Consider the following 26,986-nt stretch of genomic DNA (forward strand, 5'->3'; position numbering starts at 1 on the left):
GTGAGCTTCTATGTTGTGGGAGCTGAGCAACTTTCTAGGAATTTACCCATGTCCTCCCATAATCCATGCCACTCGAGGTTTTCCATCCCTGGGGCAGGCTCCTGGACGCCTTCTCAGTAATTCTTGGCCTTGGCTTCGTATATTAGGTATACTATAATGGTTCAAACTAGGATAGAAAGCCCAAAAAGTAAAACGTCTCTGACATTCAAAGAGGATTTAAACTTCCCAGAGGCCATTGTATTGTATCCAAAGGGAAACTGAATAAAGGGTTGGGGAAATACATTCCCCGGTGTTTCTCCATAGGAATGGGTGCTATTATCCTTAAACCCCCAGAGGAAACAGCTTAGGCTAGAACAGTAGTGCATCCTTGAAGACATATTCCAGATGAAAATCACAGGTGCTGAGTTTGCTGTATCATAAACCCAATGCACAAACTCAAAGGTACTTATCGCAATGAGAGTACTAGTATCTGAACTGAAACACATTGACAGGTGGGACAGATATCTTGGCATGATTATATGCCAGAGGAAAGCAACAACCCTTAACATCATGGTGCCTACAGGTTCAAAACGCTTGTCAATCACACAAGGGGTTCAAAACGTGTGTAACTCACACAAAGGGTAGTTATTCTTTTTCCACCTCTCCTCTCTTTGTGCCCCACGTTGGGCGCCAAAAAAAGTCTCAGATTGACGAGACTGGAATGTTTGCTTAAGAGGATGAGTTATGAGATAGACCAAACTCCTCTCTCTCAGCAATTGTAAATCCAAAATTAAGGGGCTTTAATCAAGGAAGTATGGAAAAAAGAAGAAATAACAACCCTTTATTAAAAGACATATGTATGTTGGCAAGGACAGTAACAGAACACAAAAAAAACCCAACTAGACAATAGTCCTGTACCCAAAAAGTCCCGTTCAAACAAAAGAAACAGTCTGAGTACTTCTCTGTCCTTCAGCGCGGTTCTAATCACAGTTGGCAGGGGGCGCTGTTGGATCACTGGAGGTGCAGAGCCTGCAGTACTCTGTGGTGGTCTGCAGGGGGCGCTGTTGGGCTCTCGCAGTCACCGCGGGGGGGTTTGGGGGGTCTTGGATCACAGGAGAAGCTGAAAAAAAATGGAGACCCTTCCCCCAGTGGAAGGAGAGGAAAAGAAAAGCAGTCCACCCCCACAGAACTCACTGTTGTTCTCGGATGACGGTGTTTCAAGGTTCCTACCTTTCTCCCAGTGAGCACAAAACTGTCCGATGAAAACACAGCAGGTTCAGGTTGGAGACAAGGATGGCTTGCAAGCAAGCCAAGGCCAGTGGTCATGGCTGACCAGGTTGGGAGCCAGAAAAACCGGCCTCAAGGCTTTTTCTCCAAAATGCCTGCACACAGACCCCGTCTCCGTTCCAGAGAGAGACCCAAAAACTCTTTTCTCCTTTGTGAGGAGGGTCAACCACCGAATCCAAACTCCTTCCCTCTCACTCCAGTCTTCGATTGGCCATCAGTTAGGAATGCGGCTCTGCCAGCTAGATCTATTGTAAAGCTAATCGCCCCCCCTTCCCCCTTCCCATTTGAACTCCGGCTTTCTTACAGTGGAGCAGGGGAAGAAAAAATTCCCCCCCCGGATTTATAACCTATAACAGTTGCAGGTAGGATTAATCCACAACACGTTCAAAAACTCTGGTCCTCATGGGGAACTTCAACCACCCCGATACCTGTTGGAGGGACAACAAAGCAGGGCATAAGAAATCCAGATGGTTCCTGGAATGTGTTGATAACTTCCTTCTCCAAGTGATAGAGGAGCCAATGAGGAGAGGTGCTATCATGGACCTTGTTCTCACTAACATGCAGGGGCTGGTGGGAAATGTGAAGCTCAAGGGCAGCCTTGGCTGTAGTGACCATGAAATGGTGGAATTCAAGATCCTTAGGACAGCAAGGAGAGCGCACAGCAAGCTCACTACCCTGGACTTGAGGAGAGCAGACTTTGGCTTCTTCAGGGATCTGCTTGGTAAAGTACCATGGGATAAAGCCCTAGAGGAAAGAGGAGCCCAAGAAAGCTGGATGATATTCAAGGATCACCTCCTTCAAGCTCAGCTGCGATACATCCCAAAAAAGCAGAAATCTGGCAAAAATGCCAGGAGGCCTGTGTGGATGAACAAGGAGCTCCTGGACAAACTCAAACACAAAAAGGAAACCCACAGGGTGTGGAATCAGGGACAGGTAGCCTGGGACAAATACAGAGATATTTTTTGAGCAGCCAGGGATCAGGTTAGCAAAGCTAAAGTCCTGATAGAATGAAACCCTGCCAGGGACATCAAGGGCAACAAGAAAAGCTTCTATAGGTATGTCAGTGATAAAAGGAAGACAAGGGAAAATATGGGCCCTCTGCAGAATGAGACAGAAGACCTGGTTGCCTGGGACATGGAGAAGGCTGAGATACTCAACAGCTTTTTGCCTCATTCTTCACCAGCAAGTGTTCCAGCCACACTGCCTAAATTGCACAAGGCAAAGGCAAGGACTGGGAGAATGAAGAACTGCCTGCTGTAGGAGAGCATCAGGTTGGAGGCCATTTAAGGAACCTGAAACTGCACAAGTCAGTGGAATCTGAGGAGATACATCCACAGGTCCTGAGGGAACTGGATGGGGAAGTGGCTAAGCCACTCTCCATCATATTTGAGAAGTCATGGAAGTCTGGTGAGGTTCCCACTGGCTGCAAAAGGGGAAGTCCCAGGGAACTACAGGGACAGTCACTCTCACCTCAGTGTCCAGCAAGATCATGGAGCAGATCCTCCTGGAAAATATGCTAAGGCACATGGAAAATAAGGAGGTGATTGATGGCAGCCAACATGCTTCATTAATGGAGAATTGTGCCTGACAAATTTTGTGGCCTTTTACAATGGGGTTACAGCTTTGGTGGATAAGTGACGAACATCTAACATCTTCTACCTGGACTGTGCAAAGCATATGACACTGTCCCACACAACATCCTTGTCTCTGAACTGGAAAGACATGGATTTGATGGATGGACCACTCAGTGAATAAGGAATTGGCTGGATGGTTGCACCCAAAGAGTTGCAGTCAATGGCTCTATGTCCAAGTGGAGACCAGTAACAAGTGGTGTTCCTCAGGGGTCGGTATGGGGACCGGTGCTGTTTAACATCTTGTTGGTGACATGGAGAGTGGGATTGAGCGCACCTTCAGCAAGTTTGCTATTCCAAGCTGTGCGTTCCAGTCAACATGCTGGAGGGAAGGGATGCCATCCAGAGGGACCTTGACAGTATTTAGAGGTAAGCCTGTGCAAACTTCATGAAGTTCAACAAGGCCATATGCAAGGTGCTTCACCCTGGTCAGGGCAAATGGAAGCTCAAATACAGGCTGGGTGGAGAATGGATAGAGAGCAGCCCTGAGGATGACTTGGGGGTGTTGGTGGATGAGAAACTTGACGTGACCCAGCAGTGTGCCCTTGCAACCCAGAAAGCTGTAGTAAGGCAGCTTTGACCTTGAGCTACAGCTGCGGCCTGGCAAAGGAACAAGTAAAACCTCATTAAGGAAGAAAGTGTGAGAAAGAGAAGAAAAACAGCTGCAGATAGAGGAATGTGTTTGGACATGAGAAGAGATGCTGGTGACCTGTCAGGAGACAGGATGGGGCGCTTGCACAGAAGCTAGAGACCAATTAGTGATGAGATACAGACACGTGAACAAGAACACTTAACCAATGACATATATTATATTAGCACGTGGACAGAGAAAAAGTAGATAAAAAGAACAAGTTTGTTTAAAATAAAATCTTTCTTTTGCCTGCCAACCTGCAGTCTGAGAGCATCATTTAGGCCACTGTCAGAAAGCCAGTCACATCCTGGGCTGCATCAAAAGAAGTGTGATCAGCAGGTGTGTGGGGGGGGAGGATGTGTGATTCTGCCCCTCTACTCTGCTCTTGTGTGACCACACCTTAAGTACTGCCTCCGACTCTGAAGGCGACAACATAAGAAGATGTGAACCTTCTGGAGCGAGTCCAGCTGAGGCCCACAAAGTTGATCAGAGGACTGAAGCATATCTTCTCTGAAGACAGGCTGAGGGAGTTGGGGTTGTTCAGCCTGGAGAAGAGAAGGCTCCTGGGAGACCTTATAGCAGCCTTCCAATACCTAAAGGGAGCCTACAAGAGAGCTGGAGAGGGACTTTTTATGGGGGCATGTAGTGATAGGACAAGGGGAAATGGGTTTAAGCTAAAAGAGAGTAGGTTTAGATTAGAGCAGGAGGAGTTGGAACTAGATGATCTTTAAGGTTGTTTCCAACCCAAACCATTCTACAATTCTATGAAATTGTTTCAATTCCCACGTCATGTTACTATGTAATATTTTGAGATTTGCTGCCAAGAGAAAACTTCTAAAACAAAGACCTCTGAGTCTTGTGATTATATATTTCAAACACTATAGCAAAACTTGTTGTAGTCTTTACCACTTTCCTGCCTGGAGCCAGCAAACAAAAAGTTTATCTGCTTTCCTCAGAATGCTTTAGAACAGGACATTTGAGTTATAGACATTCTCAGTGTCCTAGTTAGAACAGCTGGGACCAATTCATCACTGGATGGGTGTAACCCAAACCTGTGTATTCTATAGCCTTCCATGCCATTTCCCAGAAACTGTTATCAATAGAGCATTTACACCCTCTGCCCAGAGCAGCCTGACTCCTCAGGCTATAAACTAGGCATTAAGAGGCCTGCGAGATAGGAAGATGTTCCTGTCCCCATGCCCTTTTATGGAATTCCCCGCTCTGAGGGAAGGACTGAGCATTCCTGCCTGAACTGGAGAATATATAAACTTGGGGTTTTGGAACCTTTTTACCACTCGTGGGATCCAGAGGAAGACTGCAGCTCACCACTCTCAACCAGACTGCAGCTCACTGCTCTCAACCAGACTGAGACCACCACCCTCAACTGGACTGCAATCATCACTTTTGACCAGACTGCAACAGCTCTTCCACCAGCAGGTTTTTCCCCTCTCCCTTTACTTTGGACTCGGGGGGGCCCAAGGAACACCACTTTGTTCATGCCCAGGGTGCTGGGTTATACATTTGGGTTTTGTGGGTTAAAACCAATTGTTTGTCTGTATAATCGTACTTATTGCATTATTTTATTAAATTGTTATTCTGACTTATAATCTCTCTTTTGAGTTGAGTTCATTTCCCCTGCTGGTTAACTTTTAAACCAGCACACTCAGATGCCATAAGGAATAAGGAAAGAGTTTTACTTGGACAGACATGATTGCTGTCATGTGCAGACATCTCATTTTATTGCTTTTCTCTTGTTAAGTTACTATTATCCTGTGCAAATCAACACATTTTTTCTGAAAAGCATTTTGCTCTTGTAGTTGTTGCAGCATGTCATTAATTGTTTCTGGCATATCTCCTTGCTGTTCCTTAACAAGAACCTACCACTAGTCCTGCTGATGGTCATTTAGTCTTAAGCGAAATTATTAAAATTTGTATGCTTTTGGAAAGGCATATGTAATGATAGTCCAGGGAGTCCCTTGATGGAAGGGGTGTGTTCCTCCCCCCATCATGTTTCATGAAATTAGCAGTTCTCATAATTCGTGTTGCATCATATCCAGTTACTGAAAAGGGAAATCAGTGTATCAGATTTAATTCTGTAAGATTTTCTTTGAGAACCTGTGTATACAGAAATAAAGGATCTTCCATCTTCACTGCCAGAAGGACATTTCTACCTCTGTTCAGGGCTGCTCAAAAAATTTACTGTCAGAAGTCATCTCGGTTCTTTGAAGACAGTATGTCGGGTGACAAAAATTAATTGCTGTGAGGGATTTTTATCTTTCATGATGAAAATAAATGCTCAATCTTTAATTGTGCTGCTGAGGATTCACAAGAAGAAAATACATCTTTGGGGGAAAATATCACTTTTTTCACCTATTGCGTATGACCTTAATCCAGAAAGTTAATATGTTCATTCGAGGATGCAATAACTCGATGTTTCTCATATTGTTTGACCCATATTCTTTTTATTATTCTGTTAACAAGTACGAGTCAGATACCCAGATAACCAGTTCCTGAAAAATTGTTGTCATTAGATGTCACAGGGTTGTTTTCTGCCAATAACACAGCAAATTAGTAATTTGCTGATCAAGGCCTAGAAAATCAATGAAGGTGGTAGCTCCTCTATGATAACATGTTTAAGAAGGGGGGAAAAGTTATTGCAGGGAAGAAAATTGCAGCCAGAGAAGAGAGGAGTGAGAATATGTGAGAGAAGCAACTCTGCAAATACCAAGGTCAGTGAAGAAAGAGGGGGAGGAGGTGCTTCAGGCACCAGAGCTGAGATTCCCCTGCAGCCCATGATGAAGACCACGGTGAGGCAGGTTGTCCCCCTGCAGCCCATGGAGGTCCATGGTGGAGCAGATATCCACCTGCAGCCTGTGAAGAACCCCATGCTGGAGCAGGTGGATGCACCCGAAGGAGGCTCTGATCCTGTGGAGACCCCATGCTAAAGCAAGTTTGATGACAGGACTTGTAACCCCAGGGGAAACCCACACTGGAGAAGACCGTACCTGAAGGACTGCACCCCATGAAAACGACTGTCTCCGTTTGAAGAGACTGGAATGTTTGCTAAAGAGGATGAGTTATGAGATAGACCAAACTCCTCTCTCTCAGCAACTGTAAATCCAAAATTAAGGGGCTCCAATTGAGGAAGTATGGAAAAAAGGAAGAAATAACAACCCTTTATTAAAATATATATGTATGTTAGCAAAGACAGTAACAGAACACAAAAACAACTAGACAATAGTCCTGTACCCAAAAGTCCCCTTCAAAAAAAAAAGACACAGTCTGAATACCTCTCTGTCCTCTAGCACGGTTCTAATCACAGTTGGCAGGGGGCGCTGTTGGATCACTGGAGGTGCAGAGCCTGCAGTGCTCTGTGGTGGCCTGCAGGGGGCGCTGTTGGGCTCTGGTGGTCACCACACAGGGGGTCTCGGATCACGGGAAAAGCCAAAAAAAAAATGGGGACCCTCCCCCAATGGAAGAAGGGGAAAAGAAAGGCAGTCCACCCCCACGAAACTCACTGTTGTCCTCGGCTGACGGTGTTTCAAGGCTCCTCCTTTTCTCCCAATGAACATTAAACTCTCCGATGAAATCGCAGCAGATTCGGGCTGGAGGCAGGGGCAGCGTGCAAGCAAGCCGAGGTGAGTGGTCAGAAAATGACCAGGTCGGGAGCAAGAAAAACGGCCTCAAAGCTTTTCCAAAGCACACAGACTCCCCCATATCCTAGCAGAGAAAACCCAAACTGTTCTCCCCTTTGTGAGGAGGGCAGCAACAGAGCAAAACTCCTCCCCCCTCACTCCAGTCTCAGATGGGCCATCAGTCGGGAATGCAGTTTTGCCAGCCAGGTCTTTTGTAAAGCTAATTGCCCCCCTTCCCCCTCCCCGTTCAAACTCTCTCTTCTTACAGTGGGGCAGGGGAAGGAAAATTTCCCCTTGGATTTTTAGAATCTGTGATAAGGACCCACACTGCATAAGTTCATAAAGAACTGTAGCCTGTGGGAAGGACTCACACTGGAGAAGTTCATTGAGGGCTCTCACCTGTGGAAGGGACCCCACACTGGAGCAGGGAAAGAGTGGAAGCAGTCCTCCCCCTGAGGAGGAAGGAGCAACAGAAATAACGTGATGAACTGACCGCAACCCCCATTCTCTGTCCCCCTGGAGTGCTTGGGGGAAGAAGTAGAGAATTTGGGAGTAAAATTAGGCTCAGGAAGAAGGGAGGCGTGGGGGGAAGGCGTTTTAAGATTTGATTTTATTTCTCATTATTCTACTCTAATTTGATTGGCAATAAATTCAATTAATTTTCCCAAGTCAACTCTGTTTTGACTGTGATAGTAAATGGTGAATGATCTTTCCCTGTCCTTATCTTGATCCATGAGATTTTCATTATATTTTTTCTTCCCGTCAAGTTGAGGATGGGTGGGATGGGGGAGAGAAACAGAAGAGTAAAATTGACAAAACTCGTGTCTTGAGATAAAAACAGTTTAATAGGGAAAGTAAAAGCCACACACAAACAAAGTAAAACAAGGAATTCATTTGGTGCTTCCCATGGGGAGACAGGTGTTCATCCATCTCCAGGAAAGCAGGGCACCATCACACTCAATGGTTACTTGGAAAGACAAACACCACAACTCTGAACATCCTCCCCTTCCTTCTTCTCCTTGTTTTTTATACTGAGCATGACATCATATGGTATGGAATATCCCGTTGATCAGTTGGGGTCAGATGTCCTGGCTGTGACCATTCCCAACGTTTTGTGCACCTCTAGCCTCCTCGCTAGCAAGGCAGTGTGAGGAGCAGAAGAGACCTTGACTCTGTGTAAACCCTGCTCAGCAATAACTAAAACATTGCTGTATTATCAACACATAGCCCCATACCATCTACTGTTAAGAAAATGAACTCTACCCCAGCCAAAACAAGCACAAAGCTTTGGCTGGCACACTTCTGTCCTAGACAAAAACCTATGGTATTGTAAAATTTATCAAACAGTTCTTTACTGATGTGTGTCTTACTTATATTCTGTAATAGTATAGAAATGGAGGAAAGCCTTTAAGTGTGGCTTGCTTTAAGGACTGAACAAAGCTAGTTGCAAACTATCTCTGCAGAAATCCTTCTCAATTCAGTCTGTTGCTTCCTGCAAAGAAGATTCTGCCACAACCTGAAGGTGCTCAAGATTATTTTTGTTGTTGTTTTGAGGATATCATTGCTAGTAGTTATGTTGTGATTATCTGTATATACATGTAATATACCTGTATGATTTCCTAAGGAAAACTATTTCAGAATAGCTGTTTTCCTAGTGTTATCACAGTTTATGAAATATAAGGACTTCAAAATCAATACCAATACTCACTTTCCTCCTCAATGGTGTGCTTTGAGAACAGGATTTGCATGAGCACCTATCTCATATGTCTGGTGAAAGATTGTAGTGAATGACAGCAGATGCAAAACATAGACCCCAGAGCCTGTATGGTGCATGAAGACTGCTTATACTATTGCTGTATCAACAGGAATCATTTAGGTCAGTTTCCCACCAGGAAATGCACAAATGCAAAATATGTTTATACTGCCCAGCCAGTATTTCAAACTAATTATAATATACAATGGCTGAGATTTAAAAAAAAAAAAAAAAGAAAAAAAAAGCAAAACCCAATAGCGTCTTCATGATATTGACAGAGTAGCATGGAAGAAATAAAGCAGATTCCTAGGAATCATCATATTTAAGTAAGCACGCTTGGCATTCAGCAAATTATTGACAACTCTATCAGCACTGAACTCATAATTTCTATTAAATTGTATGAAGGCAGAAAGTCCTATTATTCTCCTATTATTACTTCAAAGTACAGACTGCTATCAGTAGGAAAAAAATTAAAATTTTCAGTAAGTCTCATTCTGGGGAATCTTTATCACTACATGGCAATTCCATCAGTCAGTCAGGCTCAGCATTTCTTAGCTTCTTTATGACACACTTTGCATGTGGTGTCAGTCTTGGTCAGGCAGGTGAACTCCTGTAGAAATAGGGTATTGCTGCACTTATTTTAACTGTTATATATCAAAGTTCCTTAAAAGCATTTTTACCTTTAGTAAAATATTTTAATTGCTAAATTCTAGCCTGTGGTTGCAACCAGCATATTTTAATAGACTTCATGCAAAGCCTCAAAATCTCATCCTAAATACTGAGTCTTTAGTCTTTTACTCTGAAGTGTTTTGTGTTCTGATGTAACTGTCTGTGCTCAGGGAAATTGTATTAAACCACAGAATTGCAAATCTAGACCAGACTTCATCACTCCCTCATGTTAAAAGCTGTTTCTGAGGAATAATAAAATGTTAACAAATAAATTAATTGTGCATAGTGTTGCCTAAAAGACCACGGAGAAACAAACCTCCAGGCCAATTTAGTATATGAGATAAGATAGAGAGCAGGTCCTTTAATGAGTCTGTAGGCCTAGAGGAATATATACCATGCGCGCTTGCTCAGACAGTGGTTCTATGATTTTATAATAAGGTCCATCCAATCCCAGTTCTGCCCAGTTCTGCCCCCCGACATGCCCCTTAGGGAATTGAGTCTGGGGGCGTTTGGGACCCCTTCTTCCTCATCTTCTTCGCAGCATGTACAGTCCTTGGAGTTCCTCCAAAGTTCTGGGCTTGAAGGTCGCTGTGTCTGTGTGATATCTTCTGGTCCAGGCCTGTGTTTTTCTACAATTCTACCTTGAAAAGAAGACTAAACACGCTAACGGAATTTTAGAGGGATTTATATGAAATGGGGTAGTAGGGTTGGGTATGTGTAAACATTACACTACACGGTAAGGGATATAATACAGCTACGTTAAAATCTACATTCACTACACATCTACTTTGAAAATCTATAGAAGTTAAAAAATCCAAAAAATCTCTGAGGCATCAATAGCCTTCTGCAGTAATCCATGATGATAGAAAAAGGCATATGGAATGAGGTGTTGAAATGTTATCATTAAATGTCAAGTTGATGGAATAGTATAACTGGAACCCCACAATCCAGGGACCTAATAATTTGTTTGAAATCCTCATTAAAAGCTTTTGATCTGTGGGAATGCACACTACCCAAGCCTTATTCCTTGTCTTACCTCTTCCATTAAATTATTTTCACAAATATAAAAAACTAATCAACTTTGGTAAACCTGTACTGCTTTCCTCTAGTTTCCGACTGGGACATTGTACTTTAAGGTAGGCAAAGATAGAAAATATTGTCAATTTATGAAATCCTGTGAGTGGTATGTGTAATAGAGATCTGCATGGAAGATGGAGATCAGGGAAAAAAGAATAAGGTGCTGATAGAGATATCAAATCCTCATGAAGTTGAAAAATATTACTTTGTATTAGTTTTTCTATGTATTGTACTCGTTGTCCTTATGTAGACAGGACAAGGGGTATGGATTTCCTTAACTACTATTTTTCTGAGTGTGGGGAGGGGTTTTTTTGTATATCATACAATGGCAGAGTACAGTGCGACTTAGGACCAAGACTATGTTCACAGATTTGGCTGCTAATGCAACATCTTCTCATATAAAAAAAAATGGCTCATACACTCATACAATTGCTCTAGACAGCTTTTGGGAATTTTTATGGCATCCCTTGAGGCAAATTAAACACACCTTTGTGCTTAAATATAAAAGAAAAATTTAATGAACAATGCGTTGGGCAGTGTAACCACAACAAGTGGTTCTACATGAAGTCTGCAAAGATGCATCACAAGCAGTTTCCTTATATACGCTTGTGCCAGCAAGAAAAAGGGTAGGTCACCAACTGAAAGAAAAACATTTATTGATTCAAAGACAATACTTCCCTTTTAATATCTACAAGCCAGCACTGAACGGACTTCATTAAAAAATGAACATAATGTATAAAATAGTATGTCTTATAAAAATATGTCAGTTTTTTTCTGGATATTGATATGAAGACATTTTGAGGAATGCAAGATAGTTTTGGCAAGGCAATTTAAGCTGCAGTTACTGATCAAAGAATCATAGAAACGGAATATCCTGAGTTGGAAGGGACCCACAAGGATCATCAAAGTACAACTCCTGATAAAAAAGTTCTAATTATTTTGTAATCATAGCATATTTAAAACTCATTGATCAAGTGGCATCAGAAATGCTGACCCCTAAAATGTCACTGCATTGCTATGTGTTTATGCACCCCAAACAACTGAACATATGATCTTGTGTCACCAAGAATCAGTACCTTTATCAGTGAAGACTATCTAACCTAACTGGAACTATTCAACCAGATAATTGACACCTACCACACTGGAATACAGCTTAGGGAAGGCCAGCTACATCCATAACCCTTGAAGTCTGCATGCTCTTTGTGAACTGAGGAGAAGAGTAGGTAGGTTCGTAAATGTTTAAATCAATTGGATAATTGTGGCAATGTGAAATCAGGGAAAGCAGAGGAAGGCAATAAAAACTTATTTATGAAGCAATCTTTATTTGTAAACATGTGTTTATGTATAAAAATGGGAACTATTAGTCTCAGTTATGCCCTAGTTGTTAGGATATTTTTTTCCACATAAAAATTAAACTGTCAGGTTTCAAACCATCAACTTATTGCAAACTACCAACAAGGAGAAAAAGGACAATTTACAGAGATAAACATGAGCAAAAGACTTTTTGCTGTCTTTGTAAAAAGTCACCCTGTATGTTCTTTTCACTAGCATCTGTTCTGTCAAATTAGTATGTTACTCTTAGCAACTTCCATGACCCCTAAATATTTAGTCCACAGAAACTGCTAACTAATCAGGGAGGGCTACTAAAATTTTCAGCTAATATTGCAGGCAGTCTGGCATACTGTTACTGAAAATGACCATACAGTCTAAAATGAAGAAAAATTTTAAAAATAAAGAATCAGACAAACATGATTCTTTTATTTTTTAAATAGACTAAAGCACTTTCACAATACTTAGATACTACACCATTTTACAGTCTTGAGGTCAGCTCTTTCAAAATAAATATACTGAACATTTATAACAAATGCCTTAGGAATGCAAGTTTTCTCTTTATTATTTCAGGACCAGTAGGATAAAACTTAAAATAAAGACCTAACTCTGAAGCAGATAAGATACAAGTCCTTTTTCAGAAACAGGCATGACCCATGCCACAGTTAAATTTTTCACCATCAGCAGTCTGCAGTAAGCAATTTAATTTTTTTTTTAACCAAACAGGCCACCATACAAATCAACTCCACAAAGGATATGGTCATCTCTTGTGCTGATTTTGTATGAAATAATAATTTGTGCTTGCAGGGCACAGGTCTTTCAAAAATGGATATGAACAATGAGTGATTAAAATATTAATGGAAACTTACTCATTTCTAAATTACTTGATTGGACAAAATATTTAAAGAATAAAAAGTAACAATGCTGTACATTAGGTATTGATAATGAAAGCTAATATTGGTGCTTTAATTTGCATTATCAAACAGCGAAAATCAATCCTGAACAGCTCTATGTCCATGGTACTGGTAGGAAGTCAATGTGTGCTCGCCACTGAAAGGCACAGTACAATCAATCTCATAAATGGCACCATCAGAGCAACTTTTCACTGGAGTAATCACAAGGTGTGAAAAATGAGCTATCACTTCTCTCATCATGAACACAAAGCAGTCACCAAGGCGAAAGAGGAAAGAAGATACAGGAACTCACATAAGCCTGTAACACAGAAAACACACATTAAACTATTGAACATTTTGATAGTGATGATTTTCCTACCATAACATATTTATTGGAACTCTTATTTTGCTTAATTAAATGGAACTGCTGCAAAAATGGTATCCTAACTATATCACAAAATTCTTCTGAAATTTGATATACAACTAAGTTCACTCTCATGAAACAGGTTTAAGAACAGAATTGCAGTTAGAACTAAATTATATTATTTACATAATAAAAATCAACATGCTCACATGATATTGAGTGTTCTACCCAGAAATGCATTTTAAAATCATGCATCATAAGGATGCAGATGTTTATAGAGAGCTGATTACAAAATGTGAAAAGATGTTCTTCCTCACTACTCTACTAGCACCTAAAAAGCAGACAGTAATACTTACTGGAAAGGTTTCCCCAAGGTTATCCTGCCTGAGTGTCTACAAGCTGCATATGAACATTTGCAGATATGCCACCTCCATAGCCTCCCTTGGACTGCATTTGGTTCTGAATTGAGATCACCTACAGGCAGAAGGAAGGGAAAGGGGGGTCAAAGAAAACAAGTCCCTGTAGAGAGATAATAATGATTATCTACTATCTGGAGATGAGTTGAGTATTATGCAAGGCAAAGGTACGGGCAAGTAGGGGAAAAAGTCTGAGGTGAGAGAGTAAAGGTTCAGGCAACCAGCACAAGCCTCCCATGATGCTGCTCAGATGTGAGAATGAGAAAGGTTTTCATGGGAAGGGCAACAAACATCTAAAAAGCAAAAAGCCATGCATTTTTTAAATTTTATTGAGATCACCACTCATTCATTATTTCAATTTACACAGTTTTAAATATTAATGTAAAATCTTGCATTAAATAGATATTTAGCTTTAATTTAACTTTATCAAGCTTAAACCATGCTTGTCTATTTAATTTACTTACAGATATTTTAGTACAAATTACTTCCAATCCATAATATTGCTTCAGGTAAAACCTGGTACTTTGTTTGCCATGTCAGATTTCCCAGCTTTGCCCTTCCCTAATGATTACTGAGTTATGAACGCTTTTTTCTGATTGCAATAAGCTGTAAAATATCAAACTAGTTTCTAGGAAGCTACAAATTATCTCATTTGCCTACATTAAAACTGACTATTTTTCTTTACAGCTCTGTTCTTTATTCTAATAACCCTCATAGAACTCTGTCTCCCCCTTTGCTACAATCCACTATGGGGAAACCATTTTTTTCTTTTAAAGGGGATTATTAAGGTCAAGTATTTTCATCATTATCTATATGCCACTGTTTTCTTAGTGTATTACTGATCCTAAAAATATATTGACATTTCACAGAAAATATGAAGTAGTACAAAATAAATCTATTCTCATAAGGTCACTTGCAATATCTATCAGTGTATTGGGTATATGTGGCAAGGTTTTAGAAACCATGGGGGCTATAAGGGTGGCCTCTGTGAGAAGAGGTCACCCCTGCAGGGTGGGGGGCTGCCTCATGCCACATACAGGCTCCACAACAGACCCACTGCAGGCCAAAACTGAGTCCATGAGGAAAGTTGGTGATGCCTCTGTGAAAACATATTTTAAAAAGGGCAAAACCACTGGAGAGAGTGACCTGCTGGTCACACTTCTTTTAATGCAGACCAGGATGTGGTTGGTTTTCTGGGCTGCAAGGGCACATTGCTGGGTCACGTCAAGTTTCTTATCCACCAACACCCTTAAGTCCTTCTCCTCGGGGCTGTTCTCTATCCATTCTCCACCCAGCCTGTATTTGTGCTTGGGATTGCCATGACCCAGGTGTAGGACCTTGCACATGGCCTTGTTGAACTTCATGAGGTTTGCACAGGCCCGCTTTTCAGGCCTGTCAAGGTCCCTCTGGATGGCATCCCTTCCCTCCAGCATGTCAACCACAACACACAGATTGGTGTTCTCAGCAAACTGCCACAACTTCTCAAATATGGATGGTGACTTAACCACTTGATCCACTGGTTCCCTCAGGAACCACGGATGTATCTCATCAGGTCCCATGGACTTGTGCACCTTCAGGTTCCTTAAATGGTCTTGCATTCAATCTTCTTCATATGTAAGTCATATGAGGAGTGACTGAGGGAGCTGGGGTTGTTTAGCCTGGAGAAAAGGAGGCACAGGGAGACCTTATCACTCTCTACAACTCCCTGAAAGGAGATTGTAGCAAGATGGGGGTTGCCATCTTCTCCCAGACAACTAGCAACAGGACAAGAGGAAATGGCCTCAAGCTGCTCCAAGGGAGGTTCAGGTTGGACATTAGGAAGAATTTCTTCACTGAAAGGGTGGTCAGTCATTGGAACAGTCTGCCCAAGAAGGTGGTAGAGTGTCTTGGTTTAAAGACAATGTCTGCCAAGGGGGGTGGGAACCTTCCTGGAATAGAAAGAAGACCCCTTCCTCCAAATTATTGCAAATTCAAAATTAAGAGGTGTTCAGGCAAAAAAAATGAAGATAAAAGGAATAATAGTTCTTTACTAAAAAAATATATGTCAAGTACAGGGCCTCGAAGCGTCAGCAGGCGCAGATGGGGGGCTCAGCTGCATGCGCTGGCGACTCACACACAAAAAAGGGGTTTCTCCCAGCCAGCAACTGTGCAGGGTTCGCTCATGGAATGTGGCAGGCAAGGAGCGGGGACCAACTCTGACGGTATGGCGGGGAGCTGCTGGCAGTCAGCCGGCAGTGATGGAGAGGTGCCAGTTCCTAGTCCAAAGCTAGGCAAGGAACAAAGAGCCAGCTCATGTGACACCAGCAATCTTTTATAGGTCTCTAACTCCCACAGTGGCTTCATGCAAGAGCTCCCCTCTCTCTTCTGGGCTGGCAGTCTCAGCCCATGGCTAAATGGGGGATGGGACTTCCCTCAAGTGATTCAGTTGTTATGTGAGGGCTATTAGCTACTTTCATTGTGTGACTTAATTGTCGGCTATCCACCTCTGGGAGTTTTTCTCCAGCAGGCAGGAAAATTTTTTGAGTTACCTTTTTCTTAGTCTGCCAGCATTTTTCACAATGGTAATGGGAAAATTCACTGAGAAGCCTAAACCCATAACATGGAGTCACCCTTCCTGTAAGTCTTAAGGAAACGACTGGACAAGGCATTTAGTGTTATGGTTTAGTTGACATGGTGGTGTTTGGTCAGAGGTTGGACTTGATGATCTTGGAGGTCTTTTCCAACTTGATGGTTCTATGATTCTATTTTATGATTCTACTACAGCGGGCAGTTCTTCATTCTCCCAGTCCTTGCCTTTGCCTTGTGCAATTTAGGCAGTGTGGCTGGAACACTTGCTGGTGAAGAATGAGGCAAAAAGCTGTTGAGTATCTCAGCCTTCTCCATGTCCCAGGCAACCAGGTCTTCTGTCTCATTCTGCAGAGGGCCCATATTTTCCCTTGTCTTCCTTTTATCACTGACATACCTATAGAAGCTTTTCTTGTTGCCCTTGACGTCCCTGGCAGGGTTTCATTCTATCAGGACTTTAGCTTTGCTAACCTGATCCCTGGCTGCTCAAAAAATATCTCTGTATTTGTCCCAGGCTACCTGTCCCTGATTCCACACCCTGTGGGTTTCCTTTTTGTGTTTGAGTTTGTCCAGGAGCTCCTTGTTCATCCACACAGGCCTCCTGGCATTTTTGCCAGATTTCTGCTTTTTTGGGATGCATCGCGGCTGAGCTTGAAGGAGGTGATCCTTGAATATCATCCAGCTTTCTTGGGCTCCTCTTTCCTCTAGGGCTTTATCCCATGGTACTTTACCAAGCAGATCCCTGAAGAAGCCAAAGTCTGCTCTCCTCAAGTCCAGGGTAGTGAGCTTGCTGTGCGCTCTCCTTGCTGTCCTAAGGATCTTGAATTCCACCATTTCATGGTCACTACAGCCAAGGCTGCCCTTGAGCTTCACATTTCCCACCAGCCCCTGCATGTTAGTGAGAACAAGGTCCATGATAGCACCTCTCCTCATTGGCTCCTCTATCACTTGGAGAAGGAAGTTATCAACACATTCCAGGAACCATCTGGATTTCTTATGCCCTGCTGTGTTGTCCCCCTAAGAGTTGTTGGGGTGGTTTTAAGTCCAGGAAAACCCGTTGGTCCGGATGATGGTCACAGTTCTGTTGAAGTAATGATCGCAGTCTTGTCAAGAGTGGCAGTCGCAGTCCTGTTGAAGTTCTGGTCCTCCTCTGGATATGACGAGTGGTACCAGAAGTCCCAAAACCTCAAGACTATATATGCTTAGGTTCTGGTGGGAATGCCCAGTACCTCCCCCAGGGTGGGGAGTTTCACAGTAGGTGATTTAACTCTGTAAGTCATGGGATATTTTTGGAATCTTTCATGGTCTAGGTCGTTGCAGCTGCCTATTATGCCAGTCCATTGCAGCCCATTAGCAGAGATGTCCCCTCAGGCTGCTTGTGAAGGTGTTAATGTCTCTCCAGAGGGAAATTATCACAGCTGAGTCATTGGTGTGAAGACAAAGAAACACTTTCCTACCCAGCTTGTAGCCTGAGGTGTCAGGTGTGCCCCAGGCAGCTGCTGCAAACAATCCATTATTAACAGTCCATCAGAAATTACATAGAGGGTGTAGAATACACAGTTTTGGTCAAACCCACATAGTGACAAACTGGTCCTGGCCCCTGTAACTAGGACAATTTCTAATAGATACAGGACCACAACGTTCAAGGTTAATAGAGCAAAATGTCAAGAAGCTGGGATTAAAGCCTGGATGAGAGAGAGCTAAAATTGCTGCAGTAACAGGAATAAGCAGCATTTGTCAAGCTGCTGAAATTAATTTATGGCCCCTAAGCGAGCAGTCAACTGCTCGCTTTGCAATTAAAGATCACAATGAAAACATTTTGGGCTTTGATGTTCTGAATAGTCAAAGCTGACATCTATCAGATTGTGATGTATGGTCTTTTGGTTCAAATGTCGATCCCAGCCCCAAAAGGAATCGAGGAGCTGTAGTGCCGGTGTTTCGTACAGTGCCTGTACTCCCTGATAAGGTAATTCCTGTTGCGGCACAAAACAGAATTTTGGAAAAGCAATCAATATTAACTCTTAATTAGCAGCACTTGGGTGCCAACACAGCCCTGCTAACAGCTGTGGTATTCAATAGTGCAAATTTAACATCTACAATACAAGAAGCCACTCACTTGGGTATTCACGGGATGGTAACAGATTCAGAAAAGAGAGATATCGCTCGCTCACACTCTGGTAATTCTCCTGTCTGTCCAGAAAAAGAACTGAGCAGACAGCTGTTGTTTACCTGTTGTTGCAGGGGATTTTACGTCAATATTGTGTTTTTAACTCCTGCTGTTCTAAATTTTGTAGAACTGGTAATTCAAAATCCGAAATCATGGATGTCAGCCCTGGATTCGAAAGATATGTTTTTTTGGAAAAGGCATGTCTTTTACTTCCAAGGTTTTCACTTCTGAACACCTTTCTCAGACTCCTGTAGGAGTCATCCCTGATTGCACATGCTGCGCTTACCAAAATCTTACAAGCAGTCTTACTCCCTCTGATCAGAGAAGATCCCCCCCAAAATGTGGGGGAAGCTGCAGCAGCTGTGTAAAAAGCATTTTGTAAAGTAGAAGTTGAGATTCCCTTGAATCTCAAACCCTTTTTTCTTTTTAACTAACTTTGCTGGTTGCATTGTCCAACGAAGTACATTTTTTTCTTTCTTTCTTCGCAGGAATGCTAGATGAACTGTATGTGGACAGATGGATTGGCCTCCACCAACCTTGAATGCATACAAGGAGCACTATTATTAGTTCTGACTGTAATACCATTTCTGCTGTGCATCATAATCTGGAAACCTAAATTTTGAGGATGGTAAATCAACAGGTTGTATTTATGTACTTCTAAATATACCTATACCTAACCTAAATTTGTCTGCAGTAGCACTGAACAATAGCATCACCTTTTATAAGCAGAAGTGGACTATCACAGAAAAGAGTGAAAATCAATCCCCCCATTCACGTGAATAAACCCATGCAGTTTATCTTTTTTTCTCTGATTCTCCTCCCCATCCCACCAGGGGAATCAAGTGAGCAAGCGGCCGCGTGATACTTAGTTGCCGGCTGGGGTTAAACTACAATATCAATGCATGCAGCACTGGTAACAGGCTGAGTCAGAAGCCACTGTGCAGCTGGAAATCTCTGGCCTAATCGTTATCACTGAAACTTGGTTGGATGACTCACGAGTGGAGTGCTGCAATTGATGGCTATAAACTGTTCAGAAGTGACAGGCAAGGAAGGAGGGGCGGGGGGTTTACCCTCTATATAAAAGAATGGATTGACTGCACAGAGATGAACAGGTTTAGAGCTTATGGGTGGAAATTAGAAGCCAAGTCATCAAAGGAAACCTCGTGGTTGGTGTCTACTATAGGCTGCCTGATCAAAGGGAGGAGGTTGATGAAGTGTTTGTACTTCAACCACTGGAAGCATCCCGCTCACAGGCAAAGAGTAAAGCCAAGAGCCTGAATTTTAGGAGAGTGAACTTTCAGGTCTTTCAAGAACCAGTGGAAGGGACCCCCTGGGAAACTGCTCCCGGGGATGATAAAGGAGCAGAAGGGAGCTGGCAGCTCTTGAGGGGCGTTTTTCTTAGAGCATGAGAGCTCTCGATTCCCAGATGTAAGAAATCAGGCAAGAGAGGCAGGAGACCAGCGTGGCTGAGTAAGGGCCTTCTGGTCAAGCTGAAGCGCAAGGAGGAAATGCATAGGCAGCAGAAGCAGGAACACGTATCCTGGGAAGAATCTAGAGATGCCGCTTGGGTGTGTAGGGATGGGATCAGGAAAGCTAAGGCACAGCTGGAGCTGAATTTGGCAAGGGATGTGGAGAAACATAAGATGGGCTCCTACAGGTGCATAGGTCAGAAAAGGAAGACTAAAGAAAGTGTACACCACCCCCGTCCAATAAATAAGCCAGGAGATGGAGCGATAAGCAACGTGGAGAAGGCCGTGGTACTCAGCAATTTATTTTCCTCCGTTTTCACAGGCAATCACTGTTCCCACATCTCTCGAGACCCTGAACCTCAAGGCAGGGACTGTGGGAATGAAGTCCCTCCCATCGTAGGAAACAATCTGGTTTGAGACCACCTGAGGAACCTGAACATACACAACTCTATGGGACCCAGTGTCCTGAGGGAACTGGCAGATGTATTTGACAAGTCACTCTTCATCAGATTGGAAAAGTCATGGAAGTCAAATGAAGTCCCCAGTGACTGCAAAAAAGGGAACATCACACCCATTTTTAAAAAGGCAGGCCCTGGGAATGACTGACCAGTCAGCCTCACCTCTATGCCTCGTAAGATCATGGAGTAGATCCTCCTGGAAGCTATGTCAAAACATATGAAAGACAACAACGTAATTGAAGACAGCCAGCAGCCAACATGGATTCACCAAGGGCAAATCATGTCTGACTACTCTAGTGGCCTTCTACCATGGAGTGACTGCATCAGTGGACAAGGGAACAACTATGGATGCCATCTACCCGGACTTCTGTAAGGGGTTTGATACTGTCCTCCACAACATTCTTGTCTCTAAATTGCAAAGAGATGGATTTGATGGACTATTAGATGCATAAGGAATTGGCTGGATAGCCACATCCAGAATCACAGAATCACAGAATCGACTAGGTTGGAAAACACCTCTGAGATCGAGTCCAACCTTTGATCTAACGCCACCTTGTTTACTAGGCCGTGGCACTAAGTGCCACATCCAATCTTTTCTTAAATACCTCCAGGGATGGTGACTCTACCACCTCCTTGGGCAGCCCATTCCAATGCCCAATCACTCTGTAAAGAACTTCTTCCTAATGTTTAACCTAAACCTCCCCTGGCGCAGCTTAAGACTGTGACCTCTTGTCCCACTGCTAGTTGCCTGGCAGAAGAGACCAATACCCACCTCGCTACAACCTCCTTTCACGTAGTTGTAGAGAGTGATAAGGTCTCCCCTGAGTCTCCTTTTCTCCAGGCTGAATAACCCTGGGTCCCTCAGCTGTTCCTCATAGGACTTGTGCTCCAGTCCCTTTACCAGCCTCTTTGCCCTTCTTTGGACATGCTCCAGCACCTGTGTCCTTCCAAAATTGAGGGGCCCAGAACTGGACACAGTATTTGAGGTATGGCCTCTGCTGAGTATAGGGGAAGAATCACTTCCCTGGTCCTGCTGGCCACACTATTCCTGATACAAATTGAAACCAGTAATGAGTGGTGTCCCTCGGGGGTCTGTATTGGGACTGATACTGTTTAATATCTTCATTAATGACATAGTGTCCTCAGCAATTTTGCAGATGACACCAAGCTGAGTGGTGCAATTGATATGCTGAAGGGAAGGGATGCCATTCAGAGGGACCTTGACAGACTGGAGAAGTGGGTCCATGCAAATCTCATGAAGTTTTGGGCAGTCCCCAATAATAGTTCAGACTGGGGAATGAATGGATTGAGAGCAGTCCTGCAGAGAAGAACTCCCCCTCTACTCTGCTCTTGTGAGAACCCACCTGGAGTACTGCATCCAGCTTTGGGGTCTCCAGTTCAAGAAAGACATGGACCTGTTGGAGCAAGTCCAGAAGAGGGCCAATGATCAGGGGGCTGGAACACCTCTCCTATGATGGAAAGCTGAGAGAGTTGGGGTTATTTAGCCTGGAGAAGAGAAGGCTGTGGGAAGAACTTATTGTGGCCTCTCAGTACTTAAACGGGGTTTGCATGAAAGTTGGAGAGGGAGTTTTTACCACAACCTGTAGTGACAGTACAAGGGACAATGATCTTAAACTGAAAGATTTTGGTTGAACATAAGGGAAAAAAATTTACAATAAGGATGGTGAGGCACTGCAACATGTTGCCCAGAGAAGTTGTGGATACCCCACAGTTGGAAATGTTTGAGGTCACGTTGGATGGGGCTTTGAGCAACCTGATTGTATTTGTACTTAATTAGATGCTGCTATTTTTTGGTCTGTGGTTGGTACAGCCACCTGTGAGAGTCTGTTCTTTTCCTGCCAAGTTATGAGAAAACAAGCACTGATAAACGAGAACTTTCGTCCTTGAAGGAAGCATCTTGTATAAACTATATTTAATTGGTACCTCACTATTGGCTGATGGCCCTTCAAGGGCATTTGAAGGAGAAAGTGAAGATGAGGAGGATGAAGTAAGCCCCCAGACTCATTTAGGAAAGACCCCCTGAGGTATAGCACGCAGGCGCGGGGAAATTCCAGAGTACCCACGCATGCACAGAAGAGATACCACTTGCATAACAGAGGGAGGGACTGACGGCCTCTAGCTGGGCGGTGCTGGCCACACCTGCCCAGGTAGATGTCACCAATTAATTGTATAAAAACCAGAGAGCTCGTGCTGGGAGGGGAACGCAAGCTTCACATCAAAGGACAATGTTGCCTTTTGCAGGGATGCCTGCCATCTTGTGAGCCTGCCGACACTCCAAGAATGCAGCTTCTGCTATGGGTAATTCTAGACATTCTGGGGTCGGTAAGAAAACTTCGTAAGCAACATCTGAGTGAGAGGGGGAGTTGTACTGAGGGCTTATTTTCTTCCTCCTTCCTCTCTCTCAAGTTTTCGTTTTGTTGTCTACTTTTTGTAATAAATATTGTTCTTGTTGAGCTTTCAATGGTGTATGGTTTCAGTTTCAGCATCCTTCCCCACTACACTGATCTAATGAAAGATGTCCCTGCCCATGGCAGGGAGGTTCGTCTAGATGATCTTTGAAGGTCCCTTCCAACCCAAAGGAAGGAGCAGCAGAGAGAAACCATAATATACTGACTGTAACACACACACACACCCCTGGCCAAGTTCATCAGGGCAGGTCAAGAAGGAGTGAAGTTGAGCCTGGGAAAGGAGAGAGAAAACTTGTTGGTTTAATGTTTGGCTTTTTGTTTCTCACTATCTGAATCTATTTTAATTGGCTATAAATTAAATTAATTAAGTCTGTTTACCCCATGATAGTAATTGGTAAGTGATGCCCCACCTTTATGTTGACCCATGAGCTTTGTCATCCTATTTTCTCCCCCTGTCCCTCTGAGGAGGGAGTGAGTGACTATGTGGGAGTATGGCTGTTGGCAAAGGGTAACCCACCATTCTTACTCTGTTTTTCATTTTCAATGATATAAAAATGTTTATAACTCTACAGGAAACCACAAACCCCCATTTGTGACATCAGTGTTGCTTGCTCTGGAATTAATTCACAACACAAATAGTGAGAACCTCAATAAGTACACACAATACGAATATTTGTGTGAATCATAAGGAAAGTTACAGAGCTTTATATAAAAAACATTTTTAAAAGATATTTAGGAAATCTAATAGAAATTATACTTCAAAAAGATTTTTTTCTGAAATATTCTAGTATGCATTGGGTCACAACAACCCCATGCAACGCTACAGACTTGGGGCAGAGTGGCTGGAAAGCTGACTGGCAGAAAAGGATCTGGGGGTGTTGTTTAACAGCTGGCTGAACATGAGCCAGCAGTGTGCCCAGATGTCCAAGAAAGCCAATAGCATCCTGTCTTGTATCAGAAATAGTGTGGCCAGCAGGACCAGGGCAGTGCTTGTGCCCCTGTACTTGCACTGGTGAGGCCGCATCTTGAATCCTGTGTTAAGTTTTGGGCCCCTCCCTACAAGAAGGACATTGAGGCACAGGAGCATGTCCAGAGAAGGGCAACAAAGCTGGTGAAGGGTCTGGAGCACAAATTCTATAAGGAGCGGCTGAGGGACCTGGGGTTGTTTAGCCTGGAGAAAAGGAGGCTCAGGGGAGATCTTATTGTTCTCTACAACTACCTGAAAGGAGGTTGTAGCAAGGTGAGGATTGGTCTCTTCTTCCAAGTAACAAGTGACAGGACAAGAGGAAAAGGCCTCAAGTTGTGCCAGAAGTGGTTTAGACTGGATATTAGGAAAAAACTTTTCACTGAAATGGTGGTCAGGCATTGGAATAGGTTGCCCAGGGAAGTGGTGTAAGTGTTCAAAAGGCATGTGGATGTGGCACCTGGGAATATGGTTTAGTGGTAAACACAATGGTGCTGGGTTAATAGTTGGACTCAATAATCTTGGAGGTATTTTCCAACCATAGCGATTCTATGATTCTATGTTTTAAAACAAACCTCTATTTTCTTTCCTACATTTTATTGGAATAAATTGAAGAAGTACTCTACCTTGTACGATTTATAAAAATGTGCTTTGTGTTGTCAATAAATGCAGGAATTTTCAACATGATATTCCATAATCTTGAATGCAAATGGTTAAGACTTGGAATTAAGATACTATCAGTTTGTTTTTCAGCTCTACAGAAACTCTTATAACTCAGTTGAGAACCATTCCTTCAACTAATTGCTTCAGTCACAATAGCCATGTTCCCATATTGTCTCAAAGATGAGATATTCTTCATCCACTCATGCTTACCGAGTTCATTCCACTGAATATGTCTCCTGATCCTACATGAGCCGTGTGAACAAAGTTCGTTGGCTCTCCAATCATGCTTCGGTCAATCTGATGTCGCCTTTTCTGAAAGGCAGGTAAAGAAACCATCTGATTGAGGTTCATTTTAAAAACCCCCAATGTTTGACATACATGTAGAAGTTAACTGTCCATAGATTATTTCATACATCATAGGATATTTTCATAGAAGTCAAAAGGCAGAGTCCAATGTACTTTGCTTTTACTTAAAGGATCTATAGCAGACTGTTAGACCAGCACTGATATCACTCCTAACATTTAAACCAACCAAACATACATAAATAACCTTACTACATTTCACTGTAACAGTATCTGTAACATTCCACATGGGGACTTCTGTCTTTATATGTATTTAAACATGATAGATCAAATTTGAGATTTAAACATTCAAAACAAGAATTAAGGGTCAAAGAGCATTAGCAGAGTGTAATAAACAGCTAACTTAAAGAGTTTGTGTTGCCTTGCCATAGGAACTTATGCTCATTTTTCTAGTAACACACTTCACTGTGGCATGCAGAATAATGCCTTGAATTTTATCAGATTTAGTCACAGCCATATCCTTAGTGGAGTTTATATACTCAGATAACTTTCACTCTGCATGGTTGTAGTGTGAGAGCTGCAGACATGCACTGTGATAATAAGACAGGATGCCAGATTAGATCCTAAGGATACTCTGATTACTGTGCCGTGAGAAATAATGTAAAAATAGCTTAACTTCTCTCCCTTTTGTCAGTCATGGCTTTATTTTTTATTCATGCAATAGCAGGCAAATGAGAAATTAGAGACAGTAAGGACTTCCTCTAGTAAAAGTTGCTTTGGTTCTCTGCCTCTAGTTGAGCATTGCATTCAGAGGAAAAAAATGGAAAATACTAATCTCATCCTTTAGGCCAGAGGCAGTAAGCTTCAGTAGTGAACCACAATGGTGCTTGTCTTGGCATGTTTGTGGGAGTGTGATATAGTCAATCTTTCAGACCTCCCCATATTTATATTTCAGCCATTGCCTTCCATACCAAAGAGGCTTTAACCGCTTGGCCTGCTTGATTAAAGTGCAGGTTTCACATTAACGAATAAGCTGTACAATAGTGTCCATGGTTAAGTCCATCCCTCAATCACAAGCCCATCTACATGTTGCATCTCTTCCTTGATGGCTGTCAGAGACTGAAACAGGTAACGATTTACACATTCTAAGATAACCAAAATGCTTTTGCAAACTGAAAAGAAGCAGCTGCTCACTCAGCAAAGGCCCCGCACCAATACTGCTAAAGGATCAGATAAGTAGGTGCCATTGCACAGCTATCCTGGGTGCAGATGCCTGCCTGAGGAAGGGAAGAGGCTAAGAAGAGCCAAGTCCTGAAAGGTGGGAAAAACTCTTTTATCATGCCCTTTACATGAATTCTGCGCATCTAGCCTGGGCTATACATCTCAAGTGTTGGACCATGATGGAGGATGATTGAAACACAATAGGCAGCTGAAACTGTCTTCGGAGATGTCGGAGGCTTGTGGCATGGCCCGTGACACTATCCATTGTAAAACTCCCCACCCCAGGGAGACACAGGGCTTTCCCACCTGAGCTAGAAGGGTATAATAACTCAGAACATCTTTGAATTTTGTGGGGGGCTTCCTCTAGCCCCAACGGATCAAGAGCACCTCTTCAACCAACAGACATGGAAGCTGCAACTACCAAGTTTCATTGCTGGATCCAGTGGGAGGTTGACTATATGCACCTTTCCACCTTTATCCTTTCTTTCCCTTTCTCTCCCTTATGCATTTCCTTAAGTGTTATCCTTATGCTCTAATGATTGCTATATTGCTATAGATGATATTGCTATCAATGCTTTAATATTGCTATGCTCTAATAATAGTGCTATATTGCTATGCTTTAATATTGCTATGCTTTAATATTGCTATGCTTTAATAGTGTCATATTGCTATGCTCTAATGTTGCTTTATTGCTAGAGATGCTTAAATATTGCTGTATTGCTATAGAATGATAACACACAAAACGGCAACATACCTGTTTACCTTTTGAAACAAAATTGTTCCAAAATAAACCCTACATATATATGTTTACAAACACCAATTATTCAGTGTTGTTTCACTCTAATCCACCACAAGGGATTTATTAATAAGAACCTGGGTTACCCTCCCTTTTCTGGGGCAGGTCACAACAATGGCCTGAGGTGTTATGCGTCCACTGAGCAAGAAATAATTCACCCTTATGTTGCCAATCCAAATCCACCTGAGCCACTTCAATCTTAGCAGCCTGATCCACTTGTTGGTTTTTCTGATGCTCTTCAGTGGCCTGACTCAGGTACATGAGCATCTATGTGACACACCTTTACA

At 42.8% G+C, this 26,986-nt stretch overlaps 1 protein-coding gene across 1 annotated transcript in view; it reads right to left on the minus strand.

Moving 5' to 3' along the window:
• Positions 1-13,623: 13,623 nt before the first annotated feature.
• Positions 13,624-26,986, minus strand: part of LOC113981879 (CDC42 small effector protein 2-like) — a 37,908-nt gene continuing 24,545 nt past the window's right edge. Inside the window, exons 2-3 of the mRNA XM_027709549.1 lie at positions 24,590-24,691; positions 13,624-13,722 (exon numbers count right to left, since the gene is read on the minus strand). Of these exons, the coding sequence (XP_027565350.1) occupies positions 13,624-13,722; positions 24,590-24,691 (201 nt within the window). The remainder of the gene's footprint in view (positions 13,723-24,589; positions 24,692-26,986) is intronic.

This window comes from Neopelma chrysocephalum, unplaced genomic scaffold (genome assembly GCF_003984885.1).
Source record: "Neopelma chrysocephalum unplaced genomic scaffold, ASM398488v2 Primary Assembly neopelma1_96809, whole genome shotgun sequence".
NCBI classification, from domain to species: domain Eukaryota; kingdom Metazoa; phylum Chordata; class Aves; order Passeriformes; family Pipridae; genus Neopelma; species Neopelma chrysocephalum.